General features: G+C 51.0%; 1 protein-coding gene across 5 annotated transcripts in view; it reads left to right on the forward strand.

Moving 5' to 3' along the window:
* Positions 1-2,774: 2,774 nt before the first annotated feature.
* SIM1 (SIM bHLH transcription factor 1) overlaps positions 2,775-17,416 on the forward strand; it is an 81,452-nt gene continuing 66,810 nt past the window's right edge. Inside the window, exons 1-4 of one of the 5 annotated variants that reach the window (XM_008263315.5) lie at positions 2,775-3,103; positions 3,779-4,410; positions 13,696-13,778; positions 17,157-17,246. In XM_008263315.5, the coding sequence (XP_008261537.3) occupies positions 4,236-4,410; positions 13,696-13,778; positions 17,157-17,246 (348 nt within the window). In that variant the 5' untranslated portion in view covers positions 2,775-3,103; positions 3,779-4,235. Of the gene's footprint in view, positions 3,104-3,263; positions 3,392-3,778; positions 4,411-9,878; positions 10,174-13,695; positions 13,779-17,156; positions 17,247-17,416 lie in introns of those variants that run through there. The other 4 variants (XM_089332822.1, XM_089332821.1, XM_089332819.1 and 1 more) reach the window with 4 other exon arrangements.

The raw sequence follows: 17,416 nt of genomic DNA on the forward strand, positions 1-17,416 counted from the left end.
CAGCGTCCGGGCTACCGAAGCATCCCAGGTCGCCCAGAGGTGGAAGAGCCTCTCAAGGGAGCCGTATCTCAATCACTCTAGGCTGTTTGCCGTCCTCGGTCGGGAAGGCGGAAGATGTGTGTAGATCAGCAAGCATCGCTTTCCTCCTGCAATAGGATCGCGTTCCAGGGCTGCAGAGAGAGTGGCTGAGGGCCAGCGGGCTAGGTTTTAAGGCATCCGCTAATGGAGGCGGCGGCCTGGATGCGATAAGCACCCCATTGTGGTGTTGGTGGGTCGCGCGGGCCGGTGCCCGGGTCTCTCCTCTCTGGGGCTTTTCTTCGTGTGCTGGCAGAGAGGTGGGTGGGATCAGCCCCTGGGCCCCAAGAAACTTACTGAAAATTCCCCGTGCTTGAGACTATAGCAGAGCCTCAGGGCACAAGGGAGGCACCTGAGTTTCCAGTTCACGGTTCACGCCCCTGGCTGGCAGGGGCGTTAGCGGGGCTAGCGGGCGGGGGCTCTGCCCGGGGTAAAACCTCGTCCCTGCGCCCGGGCGGGGCGCGTGAGGGAGCGCGTTCGGGCTCCAACCTGGGTTCAAAGATTAGAAAAACAGGTGTTAGATCGCCATACTAATTCACTCTCTCGGTAAACGCGGCTCCGACGGTTGTGTGCCCAGGACTTAGCGAGAGGCTGTCACCTCATGGCCTTGCGTTCACTGTGTTTGTTAAAGAGCTTCTGCTGGGTTCATTGGCAACGGAGCTTCACCCGGAGCAGCCCGCCAGGTCCCCCAGGACGTTGGCCTGCAGGGTGAAGACTTCCCGTACTCACTTTGTCCATCTGCTTCTGACGACAAAAGACCATTTTTCTCCCCCGCATGCAAAGCCCCCTGCGAGGGAAGCATGGCACCGCCCGACACCCGTGCCGTCAGAGTCCCCGCGGGGGTTACAAGTTTCAGACCCTGGAAAAGGCACTTCCACACCTGCATATTGTTCGAAGTAGAGAGAGGATTTAGAGTCACCGCAGACTGGACTGGAATCTGCTCTCCGTCTCAGTCGGACTAGAAAACCGTTTCTTAACCCTGAGGTGTCCTTGCGTCGCCTGGAGGCTCCATCTCAGCCCTCCGATCTGTCCAGGTCGGCGGGGAGAGGAGGCTCAGGGAAGGTTCTCCCCCACTCCCCACACGGACCCGTGCCGTCTCTTTCCACGTAGCTGATGATTCTATGTGGTCTTTCTTGTTCGAAGTCTCTCTTGTTAAAAGTCCACTACTGTTGGCCAAAATCTACCCAGAGCCGGCTAAGTGGCCAGATCCCATTAGCAGGATGCCAGATTTGAAACACCTACACAATCTCTGTTTAGTTCCCCTCTCCTTTCCTCTCTATTCGAAATGCTCATCTCCTTCTCATCAGGTGTTGCCCAGATGGGTGAATACCCACCTCCCTTCACCCCAGAAAGCTCCCGCAGTCCTACGCGCTTACTGCACCGGGCGGTGAGGATGTGGCCGATGTATGAATTTTTTTTTTTTTTTTTGAAAAAAAAAAAAAAACAACAAAACTCTGAAAAGTTGTTCTGAATATCCGCAGAACGACACACACCCTTCCTCAGAGTACTTATTTTCTCGTAGGCAGTCAGTGCCGCAAGCGAGGGGACCCGGGAGCAGCCTGGCGGTGTGGTCACCGACTTGTACCTCAGAGAAACCCCCGCCTCCCAGCACACCCCGAGGAGCGGAGTCGCGGTCCCCCGCAGCACCGAAACCAGGCTGCTGTAAGGGAGGCTCCTGACCGGCGACAGTTATCCAGGGGCACCTCAACTTTTCCTGGTTGCTGCTGCCTGCTTTAGGAAGAGAAGGCGCTTCTTGTTAGAGGCGCTCTCTTTCGGCTATAGTTTGTCGGCAGTGGCACCTGAGGACGTTTGTTGTGCCAGCCCCTGCTGGGAAACCGTGAACGTCCCAAGTCCACGCGTGCACATGTGTCCTTTCCGCAAGGAGCATCCTATGCGCTGGGCTAGTGTTCCCCTCAACAAACCCAGCCAAGCGTTGGCTGACGTCTAAGATAACGGATCCACCATTCTCACGCTACTGTGGCCTGTAATGCCACCTCTTTCGCTGCTTCCCATAGGAAAACTCCCTCCTGCAAAGCTCTCCACAGCGAACAAAATCAGCTCCCAACCCATCTGGAGATACATCGAAAGACAGGTGTTGTGACTACTTCTTCTGGTGATCAGTTCGCTGTCATTACGGTTTCTGGGGGACGTGAAAGGGAGAAGACAAACCCAAGCCGGCCCTGCGCACGCCGTCGGCTCCGCAACTAGCGCGGGAGAGGGGCGCGGCCGCGAGGTCGGCGCTGGGGCTAACGCGCCGCGCTCTGGGTGACTGCCACCTCGCCTGCCCGACCTCTGCCGCCCGGGCCGCCGGCCGCCGCCTCCCGGGGCCTCTGGCACGGCTGGGCCCCCGCGCTGGGGTGAGTGAGAGAACGGTCAGCCTCCGACCCCACGGAGCGGGAGGAGCGCAGGTAGCGCACGGCGCCCAGAAGGCCCCAAAATCCCAGAGCAGCTGTGGCGGCGGCGGCGGCGGCAGCGGGGCATCGCCGACCCCCGCGCCCGGGGCTCATTAGGAGCGCGGCGGCCACGCTGGTGCAGGACTGCTAGGCGCAAGCTGGGGCGCGCGGTGGGCGGTGCGGGGCGTACTCGCGTCACTCAGCCCGCGAGGCCAATGAGCGCTGCGCCCCGGGGCGCGGCGGGCCAATAGGAGGCGAGCGAAGCTTGTGAGTGGCATTGAAGGAGGGCGGGAGAGAGGGAGCCCTGGAGTGAAGTTGAAGCTAAATCCCGTAAGCTATAAAGTAGTTACGGGGGGGCTCTTTCGGCTTCCAATTAGGAATAATACTGGCTTCGTAGCGACTACCGAGGAGGAAGATTCTAAAACCCCCTCACCCGTCCCAAAACCCGCATCCTCCTCCTCCTGCCACACACCCCTCCCCCGATTTTTGACCAAGAAAAAGGAGTCGAGGGGTATTCCGCTCCTCTGTGCTGGTGGGAAACCGAGAGGCCAGCAGGGTTGCTTAGTTGGACCATAGGCCTGAGTGCAATTAGGAGGCGGGCGCCTCGCACCCGTTGCCGCCCGCGGGGACTGAAGGTAGGTGAAGCTGGACCCAGCACCAGCCCGGCGGCGCCCGCAGCTGTGCGGCCGAGGGGCGAGGCTGGACACGTCCGGTGCAGCCTCCCCGTGCCCGCGAGGGGCTGTCGCGAGGGTTGCCACCTGTTAACCTGGCACTGCTGGGCCCAGCGCGTGGCCGCCCCCGCTGGACAGTGAGAGCGGCGGGTCGCCTGGGGCGTCCCGAGGGACTTGATGTGTAAGCTCTACTTTTGGAGGAATCCCTCAGACTCGAGACCCAAGTGGGAGTGGAGAGGGATCCGGCTGCAGGTCTGCCCAGGTCCGGGGGTGCGCGAAGGTGTGGAGGAGGAAGCCGGGGTTGCTGCGGAAACCCGCTGTCCTGGGCCTTGCGCCGGGCCTGGGTCTCCTGAGGGTCTCCGCAGCTTGTGCTTTGTCGCTGGGGCAACTTCCCAAGGGGCTGGACAGTGTGGCTGACAAGGGAGAGGGCATGCGAGCACTATTCTCACGGGGCTCAGTCTCACTGCTGGTGTTGTGTTTTCCTAACGTGTCTTAAAAATAAGAGCAACCCAAGCAAGAAATCGTGGAGCCGGGCGAGGAAGCTGAGGCCTTTCGCAGCCGGTTTTCAGATCTGGGGCGAGTGTGGGAGCGGTTGTGGGGCCGCACACGTCTTACGCTCCGATGCTGTTGTCTTCGCAGTGGCCTGAAAGAGCTGCCCCGGATTCCTGTCCTTCCCAGAGGGGCTCGGAGCCGCCTCGAATGCCGCGGGACTGAAGAGCACACGTCGGGTGGGTTTATCATGTCGACCTTCCGAGCGCCGCGGTTCGCAGCTCAGAATGGAAGGAAAGGCTGGCTCCTGAGGGGTCCCGCTGGTATCTGATGCCCGGAGACCCACGGGGCTGCTCGAATTGCCCTGGATCCGCAACTCCAACTTCCCCGAAGGCACATCCACATTTTCCAAGAAAATATTTTCTGTTCGCCGCATTGGCCGTGTAAGTGCCCTCCACACGCTCTCCCCGGTGCAGAGACTCAGCCTCCTTCGTTCGGTGTATGCTCTATGTTTTTGTCAAATATGATCTCCAGTTGAAAGTTTATTTATGGTTTTGGATGAATCTGTGGAGCTTACATTGTAAAAAGAAAGGGGGAACAAGACACCATGAAAGAAAAGTCCAAAAATGCTGCCCGGACTAGGAGGGAGAAGGAAAACAGTGAATTTTATGAACTGGCTAAATTACTGCCTTTGCCCTCGGCTATCACCTCGCAGCTGGACAAGGCATCCATAATCAGACTCACGACCAGCTATCTCAAAATGAGAGTGGTGTTCCCAGAAGGTAAGTGACTTTGCCCACATGGAATTTCAAAGGCAATGGGGCAGGGGGTTTTCAGGGTACAGAGCCCTTGCCAGCCAGCAGAGAAGTGCCTACATATATTTACATACACTCTCCCTGCAAAGGGAAGTTGAGCCTGGCGGCTTGACTGAGGTGCTCCACGAATTCCTGTTGCTTTCTCCAGACTCCTACTTCCCCATTAATACTTTTCTCTTCAGTCCATCAGATATGTTTGGTTGGGAGGCAGCCCAACACTGCTTTTGTCAACACTTCAGATACTGGGCTCAATTGAAAGCACTACTAATCCAAACATGACTTTCTTTTTTACTGCTTTTGTTGGAATTGCATCCAGTAGATAGAAAGGATCAACAGTGCTAAATGCTGTATTTTGGGTAGGGTATAAATAGGCCCCATATACACTGAACTAACTAAATCAGATAATAATTTCTCTATGTCTGGGGGTCTGCAAATGAGGAGCAGATATATTTGTAAACAAATATGTCTTGAATTTACATAGTCTCTTGACTCTTTATAGCGTATTTATTCTGAGTTTTCAAGATGTTTACAGATTCTGAAAGGAACGCTGGGCCTGATGATTTGCAACTCTGGCTTTGATATTATCTGTAAGATAATAGGCTGGGCTCAAAATACATAAGATTGAATTAACATAGCTAGCCTGTTCAGAAAATATCTTCTGGGAAGCAGGTTGGCAAGTGGATCCTGGGGAAAACTGTCTTATAAGGTCTAGAAATTAGAATAGCTGAGCTGTTGACATGATTTAAAACTTGTATCTAGATTATCGAGATGCACTGTGTGAGGGCAGAGCAGATGTCACAGGACATTGTTCTATATAAAAACATCTCTACCTACTAGGGAAAGGGCACTTCCCTCTTCCATTTATCCATTCTTTCACTTTATTTGCACCCAAATAGCATATACACAGATTTTCAAAAAATATCTTAGACCTGTCGAGTAGGAGGAGAGGATTTGAAAATGTAACAGGAAGGATTACTAAAAGAACAAGCAAACAAAAATTCCATAGAAAGAGCCCTGTTTATTTACACACAAGAACTTATTAGTTGACCCGTACAGGTTTGTGGTGTTGTTGATTTTGGTTGTTTGGGGTTGGTTGTTTCTTTAAAGGAAAAGGGGGAGGGAAGGAGAGTCATTAATAGGGTTGGAGTTTCACTTTGCTTGATCTTCACGTAAAAGCCTGCAAAACGCGCTCCAAATTAGTCAAGGACACTAAAAGGAAAGCTCCCAAATTATTATTCAATTCTACCTCAAAAACTGTAAGTTCGGTTAAGGTCGTTTCCTGTGAAAGTGGTTCCTCAGTTCCCGTCCTCTGACCCCGGAAGCCAGGAGAGCCGAGGAATCAAGTCCTAAAATTACCTGAAAAGTTTTTAAAAGGGGGAAAAACTGTTGAAGGGCAGACCTATACACTAAAAACCACATTTCCCATTCAAACTGTGCTGGGAATTGCTGGTGGGAAATTACCATTATGCCACACTGCCTTGTGTTTAAAAAAGAGATCTCCGTTGTCTTTTATTCTGTCAGCGCCTACTTTATAAAAATAAAGCTATTGCGAACTCCGCTGGCCGCGCTGTTCCTAACAGGATTATTAGCAGTGATTTGTCAGCCCCTGCGGTCTCAGTGGGTTCCCTTTCTGCGTGATTTCTAGCCGGTCTCGTCAATTATCGGTGCCGATGTCGCTCGCTGTTTGATCAGAAGCAGCATATGGCGCTGCTTGCGCGGCTGCGAGTAATCGCGGGGAGGAACTGCGGGTCTGCGTTCCCGGGCGGGCCCCGAGCGGGACTCGAGAGCCGGGGGAGTCGCCGGGCCGGGGACGCTGGTCGGCGTGGTGCAGACCCGGGGCAGGCGCGCCCCGGGAGGCAGCGGGCTGGTTTTTGTTGTTGTTGTTTTGTTTTTGTTTTTAGGAGAGCAAGCTTTCTTGTTTAATTAAAAGTGCCAACTTCACACATTGTAAATTGCGTTATAAATAAATAGAAGCAACAAAAAGTAAACTTTCGTGGCCAACTGGCCGTTTTTGAAGATAGCACCGGTGAAGACTCCGGCTGGAGTTCCCTTGGTGGCCAGGCCGGTCCCCTCTGGCTTACTGTAACTGGGACTGTGCTTCCTCACGAGCCCCGGCCCCTCCCTCACCTCCCTTCTTCTGTGGGTAAGTGTGAGTTTATGGGAAGGAGGGGATGGGCGATGTGTGAACTCCGGGCACATCATTTATTTCTCCAGCTACTGTTGAGCTCATAACTCAAGCGCAGCCTTCATCCGATGACTTAGATAGGGTCATTCCAACAGCTGATTCCTAGGAATGAGGTTCTAATTTTGACCTTGTAGAACTTCAAAGGCCCAAAACCCAAACACTTAACTTCATAATGTTAAAGAATAACAACAAACAACAACAACAACAAAAACAACAACAAACAGCTTTCAAAGGAGTGCAATAGTTACATGCTGCAACACCAGGCATAACCTGCAGGGGGTGCCAAATTTGGGTTCAGAGGTGACTGAAGGCAGAGGGTGGACCAGAGGGGGTTCCTAGGCAGTGGGGCAAAGGGAGAGCTTTATTTGGGTGTCATCTTTTTTAGTGCTGATAAATGGAATTTCAAGATGAAATTTAACTTTACATCTTGAATCCATCCTAGCACATAATAGGTCCTCAAATTCAAAAAGTGGAATAAAGGTGGCTGTTAGATTGTGATCAACATCCTATCATATGCATCATATGAACTTTGCAAGATATATAGTTTCAAGTAATTATAAATCTGCTGACATAGCTGTAGACATATAGGCTATATAAAACTTCACTGCTATTGTCGGAATTTCATCTGTGATACCCTGTTAATGTCAAAAGGTTGTAAATTAAAGGAGCAAGCAAATATATTTCCACATTATTTTGGAAAAGGAAAAAAGTTTTTAAAATATAAGTATCCTCCCACCCTCCTTTGCTATATAGTTTTCTTTCCAGGGTCTAGTAGCTTTTGTTTGCTGTTGCTGGCAAGTTTCAGTTTTTATTTAACTGAGTAGATAATATTAAAGAGTTGGATGAATGACACGATGACCCTCCCCTTACACACACACATGGGTGGGGGAGAAAGAGGGAGGGAAGGAAGGGGGGTGGAGAGAGAGATGGGCTATAGATACCTGGAATAATTAAAGCATTCAATCAGAGATTTCACAGTAAAAAAAAAAAAATCAGGGAAGGGTATTGTGAAATCATTAAAACTTCCTTCTCCCAGTTGGTAACGTATCCAATTTTAAAATAGCTTTTCAAAGGAAAAATTGAAATATGTAGAAATGTATGGATCCTTGGTGTTATCAAAGCCAGAAAGGCAGGGTAAAAACAAAAGTGGCATGATTTGTGTGTGTGTGTGCAAATAAGACAAATTCAACTGCAAAGAAATTCATGTATGTTATCCAACTATAATGCAGTTTTGGCTGAGAGTGTAGTAGTTTGCAGAATGAACTTTGAAAGGATCAGACATGTTTCTAAATCTGTAGCAATTCAGAATCTTAGTAACATCACCCCACCAGCCCATTGTCAAGATGCCTTCTGAAAATAAAAATAATCACAGAGTTGAAATTAATAACTGCTCAGAAAGAGAGTCTCTACAAAAGACAAGAATGATTGGAAAAAACAAAAAAAACAAAAAAACAAAAAACCTTGCACCATGGATCCTTGCTATCATGTGCATCTCAAGACTGAAATCTGTAATCGTGGTTTTTTTTTTTTTTTTTTTTTTTTTTTTTTTTTTTTTTTTTTGAGGCTGAGAACTGAAAAAGAAAAAGAGGCCCCATTTCCCACGTGGATCGGTGATTTAAGGCTGTTTTCCTCGCTGCTCAGGGAAATGATTGAGCATTAGGTTTCCATGTTTATTTTCTTACAGAAGTTTTTCTCATTTAAAAGCCTTCAAGCGCAGTTTACGCTCCACGCTGGTTTTCTCTGTTTAATTCCAGTTTTGATGTTGACTTAAAATGTGGAGTGCAGAACTAAACTCCATGCAGAGCGTTTGCAAGGCAGATTTATGTGCTAGAAATTGTAGATCAGATCAATGAAAACAAATACTTTTTTCTTTAAAGGAAGGGATCATGAATAAAAACAATAACAATAATAACAACAAGGTATCATGAACTATGGTGGGATTATTTCAAGTATGGTCACCCACCTGAAGCTAAAACCAGGCTAAATCTGCAGAAGGCAACCATAATTTCTAGGGGAATTATTTTTCATTTCTGGGACATCTAGGCAGCCTTAAGCTTTTAGAGACACAAATGTGGGTACAAAATGTGAGCTCAGGGGTTTCGGATGCTTTTCTCGGTTGGGCCAGGTATTTCTCAAGAAAAAAAGTTTGGACCTAACGATTTGAGTGAGCCACCCATTGCCAGTCTTTGATCCATGGATTTTTAAATGCTGTGTAGAACCCCAAGTATTCAGGAATGGCTAAAACAGTGTCTGTAGCGGAGCAAATTTTCTCTGCAGGTAGTTCTACACTGGGTGGCTTCCTCCCGGAGTTGCCCGACCCTGGTGGCTCCGGCAAGACCCGGGAGACTCAGGGCCTTCACCGCCCCTTCTGCACCGCCCGAAGCAGGCGGCCGGCTAGGTCGGCTCCCCGTGTCCCCTCCTCTCTCCGTGGCGACCGAGGTCTCCGCGTGGCCTCCTCCACTCCTCAAGCTGGGGGAGTCTGCCCTGCAGTATGGGAGAGTCTGCCCTCCAGAAGGGAGGTCAGGGACAACTCTGACCCCAGCCCGGAGCAAAGGCCGCGCCGGTCGCCGGCCGCCGTTCGCGCTGCCCCAAGGACAGGCGGTTGGCTAAACCGTAAGCCCAGATCCGTGTCGATTTGGGCTTTCCCGGGGAGCAGACTTCGCGCCAAGGGCTCTCGAAGCTGGATCCCCAGCTCCTAGGCTGACCTGGCCAGCGCGGGCCTGTGGGGAGTTGGCCTTGCCAAGTCCTGGCCGTGCTCGAATGCCTGAAGTCCTAGGGAGACACCGCTTGAGGCTTTTCAGTCGCCGCGTGGGACACTCTCCTGCGCATTTTCGTCCCCACTTGTGGCCCTGATTCTGCCTTCCCATCGCTTCTGCAGTTCTAGTTCATCAACGTAGGCGGGCCTGGGGACTTGCGGCCACTTTGGCCGGTGGGACCGCTCCGGGCGGGGCCGGAAGCCTAAACTCTGCGCAGGGCGAGCGAGCACAGAGAAAGGGTCTGCGCTGTGACCACCGATCTGCACCCCGGATTTACACCGATATTAGAGGATTCTTTGGTCGCGGCTGCGGAGTCTCTGGCTTTCGAGCTGCAGGCCGGGGAAGGCAGTGTAGACACGCACTGCAGAGGGCGGGCGCACGCCATGGGGTCCTGGCTGCGTGGCCCCGCACTGCCCCTGACGCGTTCGGGAGCTCAGCCACACCCGCCCCGTGGCCTGAGAGCGCCGCGGGCGGGGCTGGCCCCAGCGCCGGAGGTGGGGGCGGGTGTGGTCGGTGCAGGAAGCGACCTCCTGCCCAGTTACTGCTCCGAGTTTTTGGGAGCGCCCATTCTCCGTCCCTGTCTTCCCCAGAGAGCCCAGCTGCGGGAGTTCCCGGAGCTCTAACACCAAGAAGACTTGAACTACTCAGGCATCAAGAACCCGTAGGCCCTGCAGGATGCAAGGGACTGGGGGCTTTCAAGCGGGCAGCCCGAGCGGCCAGGACAAGCAGCTCTGGGACCTGAACTGAGAAGTTCCACCTCGGAGGGCTTTCCCAGCCTCAGTCGCCACGGTCAGGTCATGGGACAGCTCCTAGTGGTTGCCTAAAAGGCAATATAAGGCAATCCTTCGCGGACGACACGTTTCTATTGAGATGTAGTGTGTTTATTTATTAAGAGAAAGGAAGAAAAACAGAACAGTAGAACAAGCTCTTGTCTTCCTCCTCTTCCTGAGTGAAGGGGGTGATGATGCCGGGTCTGTAATCTGTATTTTGTCAAGGGTATGAAATTCATTCCGAAGGAATGGCTCGATCAATTTATTTTTGCTGCCTGCAATAACACAGCTGGATGATGCTTTGAGCTCACGCTAGACTGGGGCTCATCATTCATTCGCCAAGAACGGGCCTAAATGGTGCCTGTGGGATTAGGTCAATTTTAGTGGATCTACTTCGCCTCATTTGGTTACTAATTGGTTTCTTGTTTTATAAATCGAAATCTCATTTTCAGGAAATTACAAAACCCGTGCAGTCAGTCCATTGAGGTAATCCTTGGGTCAGGGGGTATTTAAATGGAAATGGCTCAACCGAGCACCAAGGGTAACGCAACAGTCAGAGTTGCCGGGGTTTTCACATGAAATGTGAGCTAGCCCCTTAGATCCATAATAGATACATCCCTTCTAATGCTACTTATGTAAATATGATAAAACAGACTTTAAGGGAAGGGGGGAGGATTCTAGGAGAAGCAAAATTTATCTGCTAAGGTTAATATGGCATATCTTGGAAATCTTCCAAAATAGATTATGTTTTCCTTTGTCTTCGGCCACTTTAGCTGGGGGAAAATCCTTTTGTCTAAAACCCGATTTAGTTATCGCCTCCCTCACAGAGCTGCTTTTCTCCTTTGCAAAAACCCCATTCCCTCGGCCTCACCGAATTACAAGAGAATCTTTAGATCTTGTTCCCACTGTAATCCTGCCGCAAAGGGAGCTGGTTTCCTCCTCATTTTAAACAGACAATCAAAGGATTTGCGAATTTTCTGCGGTAGGTCAAGTGCAGAAACGAAATCTCAGCTTACCCCCCTCGCCAACCGAAATTGGGTGCCTGAGCGCGTCAGATGAGGCAAGCGGAGAGGGGGTCCTGGGGGAAGGCAGGAGGGGAGAAGGGTCTCCCGCCCACCTGAAGACTTTCGGGAACAGGGGGACCTCTGGCCCTGTCTTGGGGGAATTGTCCGCGGCACCTCAAAGGGCGAGCTCAGCCCCGGCATTCAATCAGGACAGGTAGACGAGGGCAACCAGCCCCTTATAAAACATTAACCCAGACCCAACCGTGTGACGGGGATTTCGATGGGGGACACAAGGAGAAGGCAACGCTCCGTGAAAGGAAAATGTCCCGTAAAGCGGTGTGCGCAAGAGAGGTCGAGGGAGGCCCCTGTTAACTTGCGCCGCAGGGACGGGCTGTTTATTAACCAGTGGGGAAGTCTTATGTTCCTTCGTAGGCCCACACTAATGAGCCGCAACCCCCAGAAGACGCACAGGCTCACAGTGGAGGCTGGCGCTGCCGGTTTGGAACCAGTACTTAACCCCGAGTCCAGCCCCGGGGCTTTCTCGGACCCCTGCGATCGGGAGGCCGCCTCCGGGCGTCTTCTAGGCGCTCGAAGAGTCCCTCAAAATTGTGCATGAAGGGTATTTGTTTGTCCCACGCATCCTTTCGGGAGACTTGCGTCGGCGGTGGCCGATTCCGGCCGGGGGCCAGCGCTCTGCCCTTAGCTCCAGGGATGTCTTGGGGTTTCAGGACTCCTCTAGGCGCCAGGGCCGGCGCCACCCGCTTGCTTGGCACTCCTGAGAGGTTCCTTTCCCCTTTCCCAGGGCGGTCTCTGCAGTCGATCCCTCCTGCTGCTCTTTCTGGGTTGGGTATGTCTGAACCGGGCTTATAAAAATGAACCTGTAGTGGCGGAAAACTAGCGGGATAAGTTGGCTGAGACTGGAGCAGCGACGGATAGGTGACCCGGCGCGAAGGGGTGTGTACAGGTGGTTGTGACGGGGCCCAGAGGACAGCTGGGACTTGGGCCTGAGAGTCACTCGGGCGAGGGAGGTTGGGGCGGGGAAAAGAGTCAGGTGGGGTTGACCTGGCGCGAGGGAGGGAGAGGAGTCCTGGCGCAGGCGGGGAGCACCAGTGTTTGCAGAGCGGTGGGGAAATCGTTAGATTTATTTAGATGTGCAAACACCCAGAAAGACCCGATTGGAGCTTAAGGGGCGCTGCCTGTTAGTCGTTGCTGGGGGGGGGGGGGGTTGTGTTTCTTCGCTTGCTTAGGAAGCAGCTCCTCGCCAATACCGTTAAAATGTCCAATTCGGTGTTTTATTCTAAAAGATCCATTATAACCCCATGTTACAATGCGAGTGTGTTTCTCGTTGTGTACTTCATGAAGACTTATCCCTGAACAATAAATCGCCTTAAAAAAAAAAAAGGTCGATTTAAACCGTGTTGAACGGTGTGAGAACGAAAGGATTTAAATACCTAGTGAAAATAATTTTGGCAGCAGCACTGCTTGTTAGAAGATATTGCCCATAAATACTTTCACATAGGTCCAGACAGATTTCTTTTGATTGGTCTTTCTTTTTATAAAAAGGTACTAGAGAAGACTTCATGTTAATTTTTAAAAAATCAGCAGGAGGGTCCTGAGCCTGTTGTTTTGGGGACGTCCCCAGATAAATGGTTTGTGGCAAAATCTCTAAAGATCTTAACGTGGTAGCATCCAGGAAAAGAAGAAACCAGCTTTGTTCATAGAAGATGGTGCCTGGAAAGCAGAGATATGGAATGATTCTTTATGTCCAAAAATGGACTGAAAATATTGCTAAAAAGTCGGTAGCATCGCAAAGTAGTAGCTGCCTTCGAAAGAGCATGAGCGTGTTTTTTTTTTCCCCCAATTGATTTTTTTCTTTATTTTTCCGGGGTGCGAAAAAGCAGGAAGAGATGAGATGCAAGTGCTGCCGAAGCCAGGAAAGGAAAAAAAGAGGAGAAAGGTTGTGAAGGGAATGCTAGTGAGCCTCTAGCTGGAAGTCATCCGCACGGAAACGGATTTTTCCGAGGGGGATTGAAGTCGCGGGCTGAGGGAGGAGACTGACGGGGGAAACCCCGCAGCCAATCAGAAAGCCAGCCCCGGACCGGATGGCCCTGGCCGGCCACCTCGGGTCGCTCCGGGGGATGGCGGCTTTCGTTGGGTAAGGGAACGTCCTCGGGCTATGCAGAAGGACGGTGAGGAGAGCTCTGGGCAGAAACGTGTTTCTCAACTCCATAAACACACCCAGTGTTACCGTTAGAGTGCGTTGCAAGGGGCTCCTCCAGGAACCCTCGGGCCACTTGAGGTCCTGCCAGCGGGGTGCTTTGGCGAGGTCGCTGCAGCCCCAGATAAACTGGTCCGCGGGAGGGTGTCTGATGACGGCTTAGAGACCCGTGTGTGTGGAGGGGGAGCATCGCGAACAGAATTTACATGCTTCAGTCTTAGGCTGTACGCGTGTCAGTGCAGGGAATGGGGTGGGGAAGCCCGGGGATATTCGGTCTCTTCGTGTTCCGTCCCCAAAGGATGTGTCTGTGTCTCCGCAGGGCTCGGCGAGGCATGGGGCCACTCGAGTCGGACCAGCCCCCTGGACAATGTTGGCCGAGAACTGGGCTCCCATCTGCTCCAGGTACAGGCATTGGTCTCCCCGCGGCGCATTCACTGGCCCGGAGGCGGGCTTCTAGTTTCTGAGTTGAAAAGAGAGAAAGAGAGAAAAGGGTGGGGGGGGGGGTGTGGAGGAGGGAGAGAGAAATGCAACCTGGACATGGCCCTCTCTGAACCCAGCAGCTTCTCCCAAGTCAGAACTCAAGCTCTCAAGTTTGCTGGGTGCCTACAGCATGAGAGGCTGACAGGGAGACAAGGTGGCAAAGGAGACTTCGTACTAGGAATGCAGCCCCAGGGACCCACCAGGACCTCCAGACCAGGGGAGGGGTGCTATTTGTCACCACTGGGCTGAGGGAACTGGAGCGGCCGAGCGAGTGTCCGAGGCTGTGTGGCAGAGCAGTCCGAAATGAAGGGTTTACGGAGGAAATAACGAGTCTGGTAGAAATGTCCGATGGTGCTCCAAGCCCCCCACATTCTGGATCCAGCTGTGTGTGCAGCTCACATCCTCTGATCCCCACAGCGCCCCCCTCTTCCTGCTTCACCCCAGGGCACCCTGGTCACCTACTGACCCCAGAGTCCATCCTCCCCCAGTAATGAGATCATCAATGTGAGGTGCCCAGTACTTTGTTTACAGTGCTTACCATTTGAAATTGACCGTCACCTGCTTATATCGAAGAACAAATATTTTAAATACAAAACTCACAGTGCCATTTTTAGGTTTGACTGTCGTCCCACACCCTACACCATTTTTATTATTAAACACTACTGGGGCTTCTTGCATAGGAGTCTTGAACATGGGAGAATCCCAGCCAGTTGTCCCTCCTGGTTGGGTGTGAGTGGCATCTCTTGGCAGGAGGCCACAGCTTTTCTTGTCCAATTGCTACCCAGTTCCTTTCTCCCTCCTAGAGATCAAAGAAACATAAGTTTCACAGAACAAAGAAAGGGCTTGAGCAAGCATTCGGTCACTGACCTGGCCTCCACGCCTCTGAGTTTATCTAGTAGGGCAACTGTAACTCTATAACTCCCTTGTCTGACACACTGTTCATCAGAAGTCCCAGGGCCACCACATCTGTCCATATTCCCAAATAATTTCTCTTAGCAATATAAACAAGAAAATAAAATTCATATAATCCCTCACCCCTTCTAGCTCTTGCCCAGTCTCCTTCCTCTTCTTTAACCCAAACTTCTGGTGCGACTTACACCTCCAATTTCCTTGGTTCATCTTCCCACTCTTCACTTCCACACCCTGGCAATTGGGTGTCTCTCCCCCCCCCCCCACTGTGCTCTGCACAGACTCCACCACACATTGACAATGAGGATTAGATACTCATCTCTTCTACCTGAACTCCTTCCACAAACAGAGGAGGCTCAACTGCATGCCAGAAGGAGAGCCCTGCCTTGTGGAGTACATATTCTAAGGAGAGTAGCCTTACAAACCCACACAGGTCTCCTGCATTAGTATATCAGGTGGTGTAGGTGGTATGGGGAAAAATAAGGAGAAGGAGGAGGGCTGTGTTTGAGCCATGTTTGCTATGTAAAATACAGATGGTTTCAGAGGATCTGAGCATAAATGCCACTGAGAAGGCGACATTTGAGTAAAGACATGAATGAGAAGACATGGATGACTTGACATTCTCTCCTTTCTTCTATTTCTAAAGGATATTTCCTTGTTTATTTTCTCTTCGTGTCTCCTCCTTTGATTTTCCCACAATTGACTGGTATGCAAGTTCGGTAATTTCTGAAAGATTCAGTCTCTATTTTCCCTCTCATGGCTTCAAGGCCTCTGGGATAATCTCAGCAATACCACCACCTCAATTCCTTTCTCCGCATGACCTCAGCCTATATCTGTAGTGCAGACACCCTATCCTGAGCTCCACAACTTTATTTCCTATTGCCAACTGCATGCATACATCTAAGGGAAGTCTTCATGCACCTGAAGTTTAGTATCTCCAAGAGAAGAATCTAATATCTCCCTCCTCCAGACTTCCATTCATACAGGATCTCACTATGTTCCCGTAAATATTCAATCTTGCTCAATACCCTTAGAACAACCTTGCAGTCAACCTCAACTCCTCTGTGGTACTAGTCAGCAGGAATTAGATGCTTTCCCTTCTTTACCCTGTGACCACCTAGTTTCAGGGTTGACTATCTGTGCTACAGCTTGCCATTCTGTTCCCATCCTCCCTCTATTCTCCTGTAGGTCACTGTCCACAATCTGCCAGAAAAAAAAATTTTTAAAAGCACATCTAGGTTTGTTATTCTCCCCCTTTGAAACCTCTGTTGGAACCCAAATATATAGGGACAACTTTGGATACCTCATATTGACATTGAAACTCTAAAAATTCTCTAAAAATTAGTCCATTGCAGGTGTACTTTCTTAGCTTCACCTCCAGTACACAAAACTCATCACTTCAGAATACACCAGATCTGTCCTCCCCCCAGGTCCCTGTGCTTGCCACATCATTCCTTCCACTTACCACATCTTTTCTCCAGTCCAAGCTTCCTTGTCAAGGTTCTGCTCCTCCAAGGCCTCTTTGATTCTCCCCTTTGCCTCTAGGCAATGAGACCCTGTGCCCCCTGCCTACTTAAACTCTTTCTATTCAGTGTTGTTGTTATTATCACTATCTTCAGGCCAGTCACCCCTGCTGGACTCCTAGAGCAGGGTCTGACTCATCCCCTGTCTCCACTGCCTGGAATGAGGCCTCATTCACAGAGATAAAGGAACAGTGAAAGTCGAAGACTTTCCTTCATTGAGAGCCTGTCAGTTTGATGCCTCAATGTAAACACCCACACATACACACTATAGCACTGCTCTATGGACTTGCTGCTTGTAGAGCCTCTCATCTCCTAAATCCCCCTCTCCTGGACTCTTTCCAGAGCCACTGGCCAGCTTCCTTCTGTCTACAAACTTCAGACTGCCAGCCCTTCCATGTCAACTAGTGACTCCTGCAGCCAATCTTTCCCAACCCTGCACTTACTCTTTCACTGCTCACTCTCACACCGCCTTACCGAGCCTTTCAGCTCTGTTGCAGGAACCTCTCATTCTTGCAGTGACAATCATCCCAAGACCTTAACCAATGTTTATCATAGGCTGTGATTCCCTGCCACTCCAGAACTTCCCTCTGTGTTACAGAGGTGTGTCTTTGTCCATTTGGATGGATCCTCAGTCTGTGAGGTGTTAGCCTTGTTCACCACATTCTCGGGTTATCTCTGCCAGTGTACTGCATGCCCCCACTACTTACACCTTTGGAATGGACGAAAGAGGGGGGCTCTTATGGCTGGTTTCATGTCCCTCTCTGAGTCCCTGCACTTCTGGCTGAATGTCTCCAAGCTCTGTCCTTCCTGCTTCCATTTCTCCAGATAGCCTAGAGGACTCTCTATTTACTCTATTTTTCCTCCCCAGACCCTGGATGGCTTCATCTTCGTGGTGGCCCCAGATGGGAAGATCATGTACATTTCAGAGACAGCCTCAGTCCACTTGGGTCTTTCTCAGGTAGGTGAGTGGTCCACACTTCCAGCCTGCAGTGTTTACAGCCAGAGCTGGAAGCAGGTGGGAGGGGCTTCCTCCAAACCTTTTATATCTGTATTTCTGGAAAGCAGTCAGCTGACAGAAGGACTCTTTCAACAGTCTCCATCTCACTATTCTTCTTTTTCCTTTAGCTT

This window comes from Oryctolagus cuniculus, chromosome 5 (assembly GCF_051225735.1).
Source record: "Oryctolagus cuniculus isolate XC-2025 breed Fujian yellow rabbit chromosome 5, ASM5122573v1, whole genome shotgun sequence".
Lineage (NCBI taxonomy): Eukaryota > Metazoa > Chordata > Mammalia > Lagomorpha > Leporidae > Oryctolagus > Oryctolagus cuniculus.